The sequence below is a fragment of the Diplotaxodon limnothrissa genome, linkage group LG15, assembly GCF_057381915.1.
Source record: "Diplotaxodon limnothrissa isolate DT_005_m linkage group LG15, D_limnothrissa_male_GT1.1, whole genome shotgun sequence".
Taxonomy (NCBI): domain Eukaryota; kingdom Metazoa; phylum Chordata; class Actinopteri; order Cichliformes; family Cichlidae; genus Diplotaxodon; species Diplotaxodon limnothrissa.
In genome coordinates this window covers 17,317,889-17,334,318 of record NC_140610.1, presented here as the reverse complement: position 1 = coordinate 17,334,318, position 16,430 = coordinate 17,317,889, and the positions used below count along the sequence as shown (strand labels likewise).

General features: G+C 39.8%; 1 protein-coding gene across 1 annotated transcript; it reads left to right on the top strand.

Annotated features, from left to right (window-relative positions):
* Window positions 1–1,093: 1,093 nt before the first annotated feature.
* Window positions 1,094–15,962, top strand: rab15 (RAB15, member RAS oncogene family). Its single transcript, XM_085373091.1, has 7 exons — window positions 1,094–1,217; window positions 12,636–12,696; window positions 14,047–14,107; window positions 14,740–14,817; window positions 15,365–15,454; window positions 15,629–15,694; window positions 15,801–15,962. Exons 1-7 carry the CDS (start codon window positions 1,094–1,096, stop codon window positions 15,960–15,962), a joined length of 642 nt encoding a protein of 213 aa, XP_085229217.1.
* Window positions 15,963–16,430: the final 468 nt, after the last annotated feature.

The following is a 16,430-nucleotide window of genomic DNA, read 5'->3' as shown; positions in this document are numbered from 1 at the left end:
CCTACTTTGGCAAAACGTCCTACCGTAAGTAGTTTATGCACATTTCTGCTGTCACAGAGTCATTCCAGCACAAATGTAAGGAGGTATGACGGTTTGCCACTTAACTTTGCCCATCAGAGTATGCTTGTAGCTCATAATTATAAAGCCAGGACGTTTTGCCACTTCATTTTAGCCGTTAAAGTATGCTTGTAGGTCACATTCACAAAGGTAGCATGGTTTGGTCCTGAGTAAAACTTTAGGACTATAATTGTTGTTGTTGTTGTTAGTATTATAGAGATGACTGTCTGTCAGACATATACATTGTTATGTATTAAGTGCTGAGAATTATTGCATGTGGTATGAAAGATTTCCTACGTCTGACCTTGTAGCAGTATAGCTGGAACAGTCTGTTGTAGATCCTGTCTCGGGACAGATACAGGCTGTATATCCAACCTATCTCTGTGGCGCCTAGCCCTGTAGATGCTACAAATAATAATCTACTCAAAGTAGCAGATTGTTTGGACTTGATTGTTATTATTGTTGTTATTACTGCATCCCAGAAATGTGCTGCAAGACACCAATAGCACCATACCTGCCTAAGGAAAAAAAAGACAAGCTTTATGTCTTTTCCTAGCTTTAGAAACACGTTTTTAAACAACCAATTTATGTTTTGTAATTCATAAACATTTTTAGATTTTGTTTTGGCAGATTTAAACAGCTAAAGTCTGGGAAATTTGGGCCTGGTGTATTATTTGTTGTCACTATCAGAACTTTTAAAGCCAACAGCGTGTACAGAACATGTTAAAATTCAAAACTAGTAGCGCGAAAGGGCCACTTTTATGTTGAAAAACATCACCGGAAGTGTCTTTTTATCATCGAGTCTCACCTGACAGCGGTCCACCGCGCCCAGTGGAAGGTGGAGGCTGACTGTGGAGCTGGGGCATCCTTGTTTTGTTAACCACCGACCCAACACCAGTGAGCAAAAAAAAAGCGAAGTCAAAGCCGTTTATGCTGAGCTTCTGAGCAGATATGGGATGCAGGTGGGGAGGGGTCGTTCGTCCATCGCTGAGTTAGCTGACTCCGGCTTTTATATTTCAACAATACGTGCAACACTATGGCTAAGCAGTACGATGTGCTCTTCCGACTCCTGCTTCTCGGAGATTCTGGGGTTGGGAAAACATGCTTGTTATGCAGATTCACGGACAACGAATTTCACCCATCTCACATCTCCACCATCGGTAAGACGCTGCACTGCCAGCAGGACTCGTTTGTTACCTGTTTTCTGCACTTCATGTTGATCAGCTTCCTGATTTATCCTAACCCTCTTTCATCGTTTTATATGTGTGTGTGTCCCTTTTTTGTGGCCAATAATTTTTTACCAATTAGATCCAATAAGGTTGAACGGGAAAGTGCTGCGTTATTACTTAACCATAGCAGTGAATTCATACAGCAGAAATAGAAAAGCGTGATTGGATTGTTTGGAGAAGCCCTGAGAGGGGAAGAGCCAACACTTGGCAGCCATGCAGATGAGTTCACCAACTACCAGCGCTTGGCACTGACTATGCAAACGAGTGCCATTCAAAAAAAATAACAAAAAAGATTTATATATATATATATATATATTCTCATATATATGAATGAGAAGTGGACGTTTTGCATCAGCATCCTTGTTACCGGTTAAACTGGGGCCCTGGAGTCAGCAGGTGTACATTAATTGGCTGCAAGTGGTTTCTGATCAAAGTTCCTTCTCAACTCAATGCCTGGCACAAATTTAGTGACCCATTCTGTGAGGTCTTTAAATAAAATGTAAAATCTTGTAAAATGAGAGTTTGTCAAATGATTAAAACTGCAAACATCACTGACTAAATATCAGTTACACAATCCTGGTATGCACTAATCAGATGTTCTCTCTGTGACTGACAGGGCTGACATGTTCAGCTCCTTCTCTGTTTGCAGAACAAACTCGTAGATTTGCCACTTCCCCGTCGATGACTATTGACTCAGCAAAGCCGAGCCAGCCTTCATTCTCATAGCTAATATGGGCTGTGCGCTTCGTAGTTTGGATTCAGAGTCACGACAGGCGCATTACCATGTTTTCCTTTGAGGTGAGGGAAATAAGGATATACAGTAAGCAGTGGGTTTTACTCACATGCTGCTGCAGAGTCTGCGGGCTGTGCTCTCTGTGTGTGTTTAGTTAATAGAGAGATCTGCAATTTGCCAGAAATGAAGAAGGGAGCATACAAACATTGCCGTGGCTGGTGGGTGAAGAAAAAGTCAGGAAATGCTCCTGCTGGTTGTGAGTGATAACTGACTCTTGTAGTGAAAAGACACACAGAACATGTTGTCGAGATAAGGTCGAGGCAATGAATCATGAATCCGGTGCTAAGCCATGTATTTACAGGCGGATATTACTTCACAAGATCCAATATAAAAAGGGAATATAAACACGACCGTGTCTCTATTTGTTTCTTCCTTTTTATTTTTGGACTCCTTTAGTAGTTAAATAAATGCCTTTGTATTAGTTTGAATAATGCTCCTGTAAATAATCCACACTCTATTAAGCTCAAATTCATTTAAAGGCTTGTCTTCCCTCATGTTTTTGCCAGCCAGATGTGATATATGCCCACATGCATACAGCTGCAAAGGCTGCAGTATGCTATTTTAAGTCCTAGACCTATAGCACTCCACAGGAAACTTCCACCCTGGAGAGAGTGATGCTTACAACCTATGCAGCAAGCCTTTCTCTTGTCTCCTACAAGGAAAATCCCAGCTGTTTGTGTATGTTGAAAATGATGACTATATCGATCTTTTTGTGCTTTTGTTAGACCATACCCAGTGTTCACAAGCACAGCTGGATGTGGTAAGAATCTGCCGTCTGGCAGGCAGTGAAATCCAGACTCATATGGGCCAGAAGAGCTGTTGGCAGCAGGTGGTGCCTATAAGCCACACTGAGAGGTCTTTCATGAAATAATTAAAAGTTAATTCTTCTGATAAACAGGGCCCACAAACTCCAAAGGGAAAGAGAGAGCAGGAGCTCAAGAGTGACCATCATCAGTGCTTTCCTTCAGCGGTTCAGTGAATCATTTCCCAACCTTCACGCTGACAGAGGGATATAAATTCTCTCCCCTGTCCCCCTCATTGGTTATTCCATTATTTATCACACCCCTTTACGGTCCACTCATTCATTTTTCTGCTCCTAATTATCCCAAAAACTGCTGCTCCCATGGCTTCTCATTTTTTCCTTCATAAAACACTATAAAACCTTTGTCTCTCATTAAGCTGATGCTCCTGCTGTTACTCAGAATGCTACAATCACAACATGCAGACATTAACAGCTCCTAAACAGTGTGATAATGAATAGATATTTCTAAGTATGTGGATACCTGAAAACATATATATGAATTTTCATTGCTGTTGTTATACTGTAGACATTAATCTGCTGCAAGGCATTTGAAGACGGTGAATTTTCTCCCATATAGCCACAAGAGCATGAATTAAGGTTGTCAGCTGTGACTTGTGGGGGAAGGGTTTTTAAGTGTTTCCACACCTGAAATCCATCAAAACTAGCTGTTTTGATGGATTTCAACTAGCTGTTGTTGTTTAGCTGGCATTGCGTGGAGGATATTGTCATGTTGACATGTTGTTAAACTAACAGGCTTGGTTCAGACCAAAACTATAAAAACATAGCTGGGAAAACACGCCCACTGTTTCTAGAACTGCATTTTCCTGTGTTTTTACAGCATTTTGTTGTCACGTGACCTGTAAATGCTCTTTGGCATTTGATGACAGGTCAGTCCCTGCCATTTCTGCAGGAAGCAAGTTTAAGTTATACATAAATATAAAACTGTCAAATTGCATTCATTTACTGTAAAGTACATGCAGACAGGTTTTCTAGCATTAAACAGTTATTTTTACACTGAAATTACTATAATTTAGATCAAGTTTCCTTCTATAAAAACATCGCAATACTGTGCTGTGTAAAATATTGGCTATACACTGTAATATTGTCAGCCTGTTATTTAATGTAATTTTAACGCCGATACTTTAATAACCATTGGAAGATTAATTTTGCATGCTGTAAATCTATATATACAATCACTTTATTGCAAAACCCAGTTCAACTGCTCGTTTACACAAATATCTATCTGCCAATCACAAGGAAGCAAATCAGTGCATTTAGGCATGTGGACACGATCAAGACAATGGACATGAATTCGAAACAGGGCATCAGTAAGAAGAAGAAAAGTGATTTAAGGACTTTGAACATTGCATGGTTGTTGGTGCCAGATGGGCTGGTCTGAGTATTTCAGAAACTATTGAAGTGCTGTGATTTTCATGCATAGCCATCTCCAAAGTTTACAGTCAGAGAACAGAGAAGAATTGCCAGGCTGCCTTGAGCTGATAGAAAGGAAAAGGTAACTGAAATAAGCACTCAGTGCAATCAATGTATGCAGAAAAGCATCTGTGAAAACACGTTGAGCCTCACATGGGCTACAGCAACAGAAGAGGACACCAGGTGGCACTCATGTCAGCTAAGAAACTGAGCCTACCTCTCAGTGGACTCACCAAAATTTGACAACAGATGACTGAAAAAAGGTTGCCTGACCTGATGAGTCTTGATTTCTGCTGTAACATTTGGATTATAGTGTCAGAATTTGGCATAAGCAACATGAAAGCATGATTGATCCTGCCTTGAGTAAACAGTTCAGACTGGTGGTGGTGGTGTAATGGTGTGGGGGATATTTTCTCGGCACCATTTTTGAGCCCCTTAGCACCAACACAACAGCCTACCCGTGTACTGCTGCTGACCATCTCAATCCCTTTATGGCCGATTAGCCATCTTCTGTTTTTATTTCCAGCAAGACTGCATGTTACAAAGCTCAATCATCTTTCTGGAACATATCATTGAATATCCTGCACGTAGATGGCCTCCATGCTCATCAGATCTTAATCCAGTAAAGCACCTTTGGGATGTGATGGAACAGGAGATTTGATCATGATTGGACGTGCAGCTGACAAATCTGCGGGTACTATGTGACGCTATCATGTCGGTGTGGTCCAAAATCTCTAAGGAATGTTTCCAGCAACTTGTTAAGTTTGTATCATGCAGAATTAAAGCACTTCTGAAGGCAAAATACTCACGCAGTGCAGACCGTCATGTGTGACTTACAAATCTTCTGCCAGAAATCTACTTTATAACTTGTGACATAGTCAGGAACCTCTTTTAAGCTTATGGCGTAACCTTCCACGTAACCTGATGTGCACCTTGTGAGAAGTGTAACTATACGTCCGGTCAAAGCAACCTGCAATGACTTGAATGGCGTAGACGTTTGCAGCGTAGGATTAAAAATTCCCACAGAAGACTAAATCAAGCTTTAATCCGTGTCCACATTTGCGTCTCCTGAGTTAAGTTTGTTGTCTTTCTTGCACTGAGACAAGATCCCTTTTTTCATTAGTATTCACCGTTGCCATGTTACACTGGAAACCACTTAACACATCCACAGCAATCAAAATCTAAGCACTAGGTACGAAATAACACCACATTACTTTTAAATATGAACTTAATATTTACACTTCCTTAATTAGCCATGTCTGGCCTGGGTCCAGTTTATTTTTTAAATTTCTGTATGTTATGCACTAATTGAAGTAGTGGGTCATCTCTAATATGCTTTTAAATCATTAGACTCCACAGAAACTTGCCTTTATTATTATTTTCTATTAGATTTAACACAAGCATTTGAAGTATTCACAAAATAAAGCACCTTACTTACCTTAAAAAATTCCTATATCTTTTACAATACTTTCTTCCAGCATATTTAGATTCATTGCCTTCTGAAAGAGGTGTTCGATAGGCAGTTAGTGTGAGTCACTTGGTCTCTTTACCATGAAATAAAATCAGTGCTATAGTCATTAAAACTGCCACTGCATGTATGAAACGAGAAACTATGACTTAGCTTTCTAGTTTCAGCTGACTAAAAATGGAAAGATTGAATATTAAGAGTCAAACAAGGCCACGGTAATTGGAGCAAGAGTTCTGATCGCACCTGAATGAGTAATACTTCCTCTCTTGTTGAGGTATTTCATTTTATTTTCACAGATAGCTGTGTTCGGGGGCTGGAGCGTGCACACTTGTCTGACAAAGAGCAGCTGCAGAGATGATTTAGTAATGGTATTCAGTCACACTGCTGAGTTTAATCTTCCTCACTGTTACCTTGCCAGTCTTGTCACTGGCCTCATTGGACCTCCTGGCTGTCAAAACACCAATAAAATATCAGCCCTGTGCTGCTTTATATCATAGCTCAATAAGCAGCTGTCCACATTGTACTTATCCCGGTGGTGTTATGGTTATACACGTAGCTCGCTGCTGCTCGATAAGCTCAGTGCTCTAAAGGGTCAGAAATGGATTACGGCCAGCACAGATGGCTATCCTATTGTAGGAGGTTATCAGGGAAACAGAGGTGTTGTCATAGACTTGGCTTTTCTGCGCCTGTCCATAGCACAGATAGCGTAATCTTACGAGTATATTATGTCAGCTGAGGTGGCTATAGTTGAGGTTGTATTTGTCAGGAAGTTTCAGATGGCTGGCGACTTTACTGCATGTTTCTCTTACTGCAGTTCCTGTCACGTCTCTAATGTGTCTTTCTTAAAAAAGACAGGAAAAAGATATAAATACACACAGTATACAGCGTTTTGTCTTGAGTCAACCCTCATTTCTACTACTATAGGCGTCTTTTAGTTTGCTAGGCTTCTTGAAGGACATTCAAAGCTCTAATTTGGATTTTGTTCTGATCACTGTCAAGATGATTCCACACTGCTTCAGTAACTTTGAGGTCCAGGCTCTGGGAAGGCCAATCCATGACTGATAGTGTTACTATCTACGTGTGCTTGCATTTGAAGTATTTGGGAATATTGTGATGCTGAAAAATTGACCTGTTGTTTCATTTTTCTATATGGTATTACAAAATCCGGTGGTACTTTGTGTTCATAAATTAATCAGTTTTGAAAAGATTCCCAACACCGCTGGCTAAAATTCAGCCCCAAACCAGGACAGAGCCTGCACTCTGTTTTACAGATGTACAACTGGAGAGATTCAGTGATATTCCTCTCTGCTGACCTCCTGCATACACATCGACAATGATTTCCTTCTTTCTGAATGACTTTCAGATGCTGTTCATTTGCTGTAGATTAGTTTTGTTTTTGTTTTTTAGGCCTTTTTTTTTCTCCAGTTATCCAGTTCCCCAAAGATACCATTTAGAATTGGTTCTTTCCTAAATTAGGTGCACAAGAATTTGTATCTAACATTTAATCATAGAGTATAAACTTTTTGACCAATTGACCCTGAACGTTTCATACTGAGAGTCATTTTCAATGGTTACTCGGACACAAAAAGATTCACAGTGCACAGCCAAGATTGACGCACCAAAACCAGAAGAAGGTCCCCTTTTTCTATCACCATTACAACTTCCTCCTTCATCCACAATGTGGCTCAGCTGCAGACAGTTCAGCGAGAAGTGGCTCAGATCACACGGCTGAGCTGCCACCCTCAAGCACAGATTAGGTACAGGCTACAGAAGTTTGTGAGATTACTACTTTTGCAACTCTAAATATTTCTTCTGTCAAACTTTCAGTCTTAACTCTCAACCACTGCTGACTGAAGTAAGCTCCATGAATTGAATATGTTTTACACAACTCTTTCTGGAGGCTTTGCAGAAGTTTTTCATACATGCACTCATACACCTCAAGATCCTTAAACAGATTTCATTTTAATTAAATCTTTCTAAAATAATTTTTTTAAGACATGTGACATTTTAGTACTGATAAAAAAGGTTTTAAGTGGAGATTCCTTAAACTCATCAGCATTTGCCTTCAGCATTTCTATACTTATTTGTTTCCTTCTTCTTTGAAGCAGCTGACATCTATTAGTAAGGTACATTTCTGCCATCTACTTGGCTTGAGTGTAGTTAGAAGACCCTTTGTTATAAAATCACTCCAAGGGTTCAGTATTAATCATCCAAAGTTTTTGTTATACTGTGTTAAAGCAACATTTTTCCTGGATAACCTTCTTTTCAACCCATTAAAGCAGACTGTGTCATCCTGCAACTGTCAAATACAACAGGTGCCAAGGAATGTAAAAGCTACTTCACTAACTATAAACTAGCATAAACCCCTTTCCTATGAATAGACACATTACAAATGCTAACTTAATGACGTGTCTTTTTCTTCTCTGGTCCTCAGTCACATGTTGGCTGCATAACTTGGTATTCAGTCCTAAAACACTTTGACAACCTTTTCTCTTGGACCTTTTCTAAAATTCTGTAGAATTTTTCCTCCGGCTCAGATATTTTAGCCATGTTAAAAAGACATGTTCCACTGGTTTTCTCCCTTGACATCCCTCAAACCCCGTGTTTTGCTCTCACATCCTCGCTCTTGCTTTTATTCCCTCATGTGCTATTATCAGCCTTAAATTTAAAAAAAGTTTTGCCACCTTTTTTCCTCTGTGTTCCTGGTACTGAAGAATCCCAATAAGATTGTGTTTCAATACAGATTAATGACAAGTTTATTATTGCCAAAGAAGGATTGCCCCTTGTCCTTGTGTTCCCCAAAGACAACAGCTGTTGACAGCTGTTGTCTGTCCTCTGCTAGTAATGCTAGTCATGCATGTCAGATCCATCCCCCAGTGACTGGGTGTCAGTGCCAGAGCATCCATCCGTCCATCCATCTGTTAGTGAGCCTGTCACCATTACCTACAGCACGCTGACATATTTTACTGCCTAATCCGTCTTGCACAGTCAAACATAGTCATCCCAGTAATTAGTCAAGTCAATTTTGGGTGTGTAGCCATTTGTTTTTACATGGCTCTCAAACTGCTGATTGTGAAATGCTGCCGTGTTCAATTAACTGCTGTCTCTCATACTGTGCACATTGTGCCTCTGAAGGGAAGAAGCAAAGCTGACAAGAAGCGTTTGTTTTTTTCAAGGTGTTCCTCAAGATTAATGTTTTTTTTTTTTACAGAGCTACAAAAGCTGAGCGCAGGATTTAGTATGCAGTATTCATATCGCTAACTCAAATGTGTGCAAGTCACGGACACGATTCAGCTCTATTCTCTAGCATATATTCCCTCATGACAATAAAAAGCAATAACATTTCGAATAGTAACAGACTGTCAATCAAATGTACTAGTGTGTTTCCTTTTAAGGCTTTTTTAACCGATTGCAGATAGTTGCAACATTTATGGCTGTAACAGCAGTTACACATGCTTTTTTTAAAAAATTCTGTCTTTGAACAGCAGTATTCAGGGCGTTCTACATTTTTTCTAATGCAGACTGAAAAATGTGGGGAAAAGAAGCTCAGAAAACAGACATTTTTATGTTGAAGGCTGTCTTTGTTTCTACGTGCTTTGCAACTACAACTAAATTTGCCTCATTTCGCACAGTTGTTATAAAGTAATCAAAAGCAATATAAAAGATGAATGTCGCCACGGTGATGCCACGCATGGGTGTTGAATTCTGCATAGCGGAGGTTCAGTGTTACCATTTGGCCGCTGACAGGTTTTTCTTAGAGCTAAAAATGCCCACAGGCTGGGGTGCTAATGCTAGCAAGTTTGGTTAGCAAAGTGAACTGTATACATGCAATGAAAAGGCATAGATATGCAAAGCTGAAGTACGAACCTTTTTGGTGGTCTGCATCAATATTAATCTGATTATTCCATTAAATGCTCAAAAAGGCACAAACACATTGGAGAGCCAACTTCGTTTAGCGGAGATGAACTGAAAGTTAAGGTGACCACACTCGTAACTCCAGTGTGCAGAGAAATAAGTTATGAATAAAACAACTTTAAATTGTTATGAAGAGGGAAACTGTCCTAAGAGGCTCAAACAATTTTTCTACCAGGCTGTAAACACACTTTTTTCTGCTGTAAAGTTGGCCCTTTAACATGAAAGTCTATCGGGACTGGCTCATTTTTGAAGCCTCAAGTGGCCATTCTAGCAACTGCAGTTTTTGTTGGGTTTTTCAGCTTCAGAGGTTCCTGCTTGTCCAATGCCAGCTTGATGGAAAAACCCCTTCTTCCTGTCAATAGGATAAGTTTTGTAAAATGGCTGGCAGGATGTCTGACTGGATGAAAAACCCACTGAAGTTGATTTTTTTTTTTTTTTTTAGCAGCTGAAAGAAGACAGTGTAGGCTGAAGCATGACTTGCTTTTCTCGAAATAGAACTTAGACTTTAATGATTTGTCAGTTTAGTTTTCTTGATTTTCCAGATTTGGTCAGATTCGTATTTGTAGACATTCACTGCTAAACTGCAGAGCCCATTAGGCTTTCTGTCTATATCCGCATTTTCTGCTCAAATCATTACAATTTCCATGAATGACTATCTGACTTGCTTAATACAATGCAGGAAGACAGCATCTTTTTTTAATGGTCTCCTCTCTTGTCTCAAGCCTCGGGCGCAGCAAGCTGCTGATTGTGATGCTGACCTTTCATTTAGTCTGAAATCTCTCTGGTCAAAGGCAAAGGTTGAGTATAACTTTTAAATGAGGCCCCTTATTGTCAAGCCAGTTCACTCTAGCCTCCAGCAACATTCACTGGACTCCTTCTTAGCCCAAGTATAATCTGAAAACAAGTTCGGCCAGCTGTAGTAGATATGCCAGCTTTTCCTTATGTCAGTGTCTTAGAAAATGAACCTCATAATAAAAAACACAAGCAGGACGTTTTCCATTTCTGTGAATCGATTGGACCCGGTAGCTCTTTCTGTGCGCGTGATGCTGGCTGTGGCACAGGGGTGTTGAGTATCAGGTTAATTGGGATGAACAGTTAATTGATTTCCCAGGGATTAGTGCGGTCTATAGAAGCCTGTGGGTGTGCTTTGTATTGACTTAACTGCATTAGTCTGCATTATAGATAGAGAAAGGAGATGAGGAAAACAATGACTGTAGTTGAATGTAAAATCTGATTGCTTTGTTTAGGAATTTTACTGTATCTTATCCAAACGTTAAAGACTTACTATAGCAGTTGTTTGTTATTATTGATGTTCAGGGGGGTTGGGGGTATTGCCATGCAAAACAGGACTCAGTTTACTGCAGTTTCTCTGAGATCCTGGCTTCAGGCTCTTCTTCTACAGTCTTATTACATATACACTACTGTCAAAAAGTCCTCATTTCCCATTATATATATTTCTCATTATATGTTTTTTTCTAAGGAGCCAGAATTTCTTATAATTTTTAAGGCTATATTGAACAAGAGTTTTCCAGAGTTTCTGAAGTTCTTTCAATGTTTATCTTTGGTGATTTGTTGCTTTGTCATTCATTTGAAGTCCACTCCTTGCACATCACTGTTGCAAAGTCTTTTAATTTGTTAACCACTTAAGACTTACCTATGAGTCTTTAGAGCATTAAAAAGGACACCTAACTCAAGGGAACCAGTGTTGTGTATACAAATAACAGCCAACTCAGCGAAGAACCAATTTTAAATTGTGTCTTTTTGCATTTTGGTCTTAGAAGCCTTTAACAAAAACTTAGCATTTTAAGCATTGCTTTCATTAATGCAAGGAAAAATTGTATGAAATAGTGTTTTTGCACAAAGAATGTGATTCACAAAGAACTATTAGTGAAAAACCTGGCATATGTCAACATGGTAAGATGTGGAAAGCAGTAAAAGCTTCATTTTTCTGTCCTGACAACGATTCCAAACATTTTATAAAACAAACCTAGTAAAAGCATGCATGTGTGGTAAATAAAAAATGCCACGGTGCACAAATATCAGTCATGGATTGGCCTCCCCAGAGCCCAGACCTCAATATTATTGAAGCAGTATGGGATCATCTTGACAGAGAACAGAACAAAAGGCAGCCAACATCCAAAGTAGAGCTTTAAAGTTTTGAATCTGCTTAAAGACATTACAAGAAAGCTTGTCTGAGGCTTGAATAATTAAAATGCTCATACCAAATATTGACTTTCAAGCTCAACAGACTTGTGCAAAACCTAGTTTTTGCTTTATATACTGCATTTCCATGTATGTTTGTCCATGTCTCCATAAAATGCTGCACATTTACAAGCAAAGTATAAATGCCTAAAAACTAAAAACTCTCATATATGTTTAAAAATGGACAGTCCTCATGATAACAAATAAACTTGCCCCTGTCTGACTTTCTGTGAATAATATCACACTCAGCTGTCTGAAATAGATCAGAGATCACTGAAGCGTGAGTGACTGCTTACTTAACCCCTTCCCAGCTCTCTTTTCTTTCTTCCCATCCCTCCTGTTTGCTGTTATGTTGTGCTCAGTTATCATATAGCTCTTTTTTTTTCTTGTTCCACCTCCCCAACCCCTCCCCCACGCAGTCAATACAAAGGACTGAACTAAACGAGCACTCTGCTCACTGGATCATTAGCTCGACCTTCTCTCAGGCTGATTATACAGGGATGATGTGCCTCTCTTTGTGTTAATGTTTCCTATGATGTTGCAAAGCTGGAGCAGATAGTGGTAAACGTCCATCTGTCGGACAAGCTTGGTTAATTAATGTTGGTCGCTTACCGAAAGGAGAGTGTATACAATTCTGACAACAGTCAGAGCATTTAGGCTGTCTCTGGGAGAAATATCAAATAAAGCTACTTTGTGAATGTGATGCTGTGTTTCCTCATCGTATCTTCTCCCTTGCAGGGGTCGACTTTAAAATGAAGACACTACTAATAGATGGTATCAAAGTCCGCATACAGATATGGTAAGAAACTGGAAAGAGACAAAATCTTATTATAAGGTGTTGTATGTTGTTTGAAGGGTTAGCCATAGACTGCATGTGAAAAATTAAAAAAAGTATTATGTAAACCATAATGCCAGCTACTGATATGTGGACTACTGTTCTATAACCTCATGTCAGGCATTAAGGCCGCTGCCATCTCGGGGGGTTATTTGAGCACAAAGGGACCATATTTGGATTGAAGGGTGGAGATAACAAGCTTGGTTAGCAAGGTGTATTCATAAATTGCATAATTGCTAATTAGTGATAAAATAAAGTAAAATCAGCATAGTGCTTAACACGTTTGGCCTACACAAGTTCCCTTGTTTACAGTTAGCGGGAGAGACAAATCCTGATAGGGTTGTGTTGGGAACGTCATCTGTGTTTCTTAAAAATTAAACAGGAAAAGCTGAAAGAAACTTTAGTGCACAATAAGCCGTGCTATTTGTCAGATAATTATATCACAGGTCACCCAAAAGGCACAACCACAGATGAAAGAGTGATTTCAAACCACAGATATTTCTCGATTTGAAGACATAGTATGACCAAGATTTACAAAATATTTTTTTAATAGTTTCCCAGATCAAAAATGAATGATTGAGTCCAAAAACTGTAACACAGAAAACTATTTTCCCAGAGACTTCTATAGGATAAAATTTCTTTTTCCAACCTCAGCTATCTTCATCTGGCGGCCTTCAGATAGCATCCAGGTTTAAAGCCCACCTGTTTTGACTTCACCTAGAAGATAGCACGTACATTTTAGTCACGTATGTTTTACTATTTTTGTAGCACCAAACCTGGAGTTTGTGCCCTGTCATAACTCACAACTAGAGTGATGACATTTTCCCAAACTTAACCACTGATGCGTCACACTGACGTTGTAGAATTAAGTAGAAATCGAAATGCATGAGGGAATTTTCTTTTCATGCAAAAAATTGTTAAAATGCAGCTAAATCGCTCAACTTCTTTCTTTTTTTTTAGAAAAGACTTTTATGAATTTAACCAGATCACAGATCAACTGCTGTTTTTTTTTTTGGGTTTTTTTGCATTTTATCTAGAGAGCCTATAACCCACATTTCACATACATCTGTCTACCTGAAGTCTTAACTTTGACATTGCAAAAGCTGCACAAGAGTCACTAAAAAAAGCTCTGCTGACCACAGTTTGCCCTTTTTTTTGTTATTGTCTGAAAAGCTGAAAAGGTATTTTAGGTGTCTGGTCGAGATTTTGCTAAGTGTCCTCTTTAGCCTCAACACTTCTAATTACCTGCCTCCTGCACTCCATGTCATTGTATTATAATCACAAAATGAATATTCATATATGTTTGTTTTGCAGGGACACTGCGGGCCAGGAAAGGTACCAGACCATCACTAAGCAGTACTACAGACGAGCGCAGGTAGCTTAAGTCTCCTACAGTTACTCTGCCATAAATTGATGCAATATTATTTCTGCACACACACAGTACAAATTTAAGTCTAATCTGTTTTAGATTCAGTTTGTTCCAGCTACAAGAATAACCCTTGCCTAATCCTTACAGCTGCTTATGTTACTTCTCTTAAAGGAATCATAGTGGAGCCGCTACCCTGAGGTTTTCACAACAAAAGGATTTTATCTGAGACTAGTGGTGTCGTAAATGTTCTTCCTTTCCTCAAAGGAGTGTGTAGCCCTTTCGCAGCAGTATGAAATTTGTTTTGGGCTGCTAAAGAGGTTAAACTGGCTGAAACCTAATTGTCTATTTACCAGAAACTGGTAATGAAATTGAAAGGAAAGTTTCTTTATCCTGTTTTGTGCTCTAAAACAGTTGAGTGGATTTCTCTTCCAGACTGTGGCTCACAACACAGAACACACTGCCAGTAGAGGCAGCCAGTTTTCCAAGTGCTAGTCTGATTTGTTTATGGGAATCATAGGAACGTGTTATGAAATGCTCCAAAAAGGGTTCAAGCAACATTTTGTAAACATGGATCTCAAAGGTGCTTGAAAAATATGCATGTTGTTGTTGTTTTAAAATCTTTGACCGTCTCTTTTCAGGGCATCTTCCTGGTATATGACATCACGAGTGAGCGATCGTTCCAGCACATCATGAAGTGGGCCAGCGACGTGGACGAGGTGAGTCAGTGTGATTTGGGATTTAAGAACTCAATAAATCAGGCACATTTTTCTTCAACGCTGTCGAAAGGCCCGAAGTAACAAATGGACCGAGTGTGCAGAGGCTCCAGCTTGACGAAGAACATATGGCTGGCATGGTGTGATAGAAACCAAACACACTGACCTGACAGCTATTCTGCGTTTACGGTGTTTCGTCTTCGTTTGTCATAAATATCGGAAAGAACACGGTTTTTCCACATGCGCTCACTTTTTCTTCATAAAGCTCTCTCATCTTCCGCTCCCCTTTATCGTTTCCCAGGTGATCTTATGCTATTAATTTAGTCATTATGAATGTAATTTCCTCTATGGGTCTCTCCAAATATATCACCTATTGATGCTGGCACGCTTCCCACTTGCTTTTAATCTAGGTCTCATTTCCTGTACACTGTCGCGCTCTCTGCATTCTCCTGGCATTTGAAACATCTCTCTGCTGTCTTATCGCTTTGTTTTCTGCTCTTCTCCCTTGTCTGTAAACATCTCTTCGTGTCCACATCACAAACCCCTGCAGTACGCTCCTGACAAGGTCCAGAAGATCCTCGTAGGGAACAAGTCGGATGAAGTGGACAAGAGGCAGGTGGCCACTGAGCAAGGCATCAAGGTGGGTCACTCTGGCATCGATGGCTATGTGTACCTAGCAGAACTTGAGTTCGATTTTGTGGCTCTGCTTTGCTGTTTAGATACCTGGGATTATTCGGGAGAGAGGGACTAAAGAAGCATAACGTGCTCAGTTTTTTTCCATTTGCTCCCATTTTCACCGTAATCTGTCTTCCAGCTGGCCAAGGCTTATGGAATGGATTTCTTTGAGACAAGTGCCTTCACCAATCATAATATAACAGAGGTGAGGTTACACGGGGAGACACTTCTCTCAAGGCCATGCACAGAAATGCATGTACCTGTAATTGCATCACGGGGTGTCTCATCATGTCTATGTGTCTCCTCCAAAGACTTTTACACGACTGGCTGAGCAGGTGCTGGCAGCCAACAAAAAGGACCTGGATCTACTCCGGATGTCCGTTAACGACGAGCTCAATCTCACTGCTCTGGAGGAAGAGGAGGGACTCTGTGACAGTGCTGCTGGCGACCAACGCAAAGGCTGCTGGTGTTAGAGGAAAACCTTGAATCCTGACTGAACATATGTCACACATGCCACACACTTTGCACACTCCTGGAAAAATGTGTTTCCTTTTTCTTTTCTTTTTTTCTCACCAGAGGATGAGGCTTACGTGTCTGTAATTTTGATATCAGCTATGTTTCATCTTAGTATTTTAATTTAGTTTGGTGGGGCAGGGCCAAAAGTGCTAACAAGTCACTTGAGAGCAGTTTTAAGGGTCAAGCGAGAAATATTTTGCTGAACAAAGACTGTTTGCCTCCTTGTAGCTGAATGTTCACCATTTTCTGAACAGTTTAGCATGTCTTTGTAACCAAATGTGATCTCTATCCACTGCAAATTTGGCAATGGACACAAAACTTCTATAAGGGGTGAAAATGAAAATCTGATAATGTTTTCTTTATAAGTTACACAGATGTAGAGTACAGAGGAACTGGTTGAAATCCCCTTTTTTACCTTCAAATGC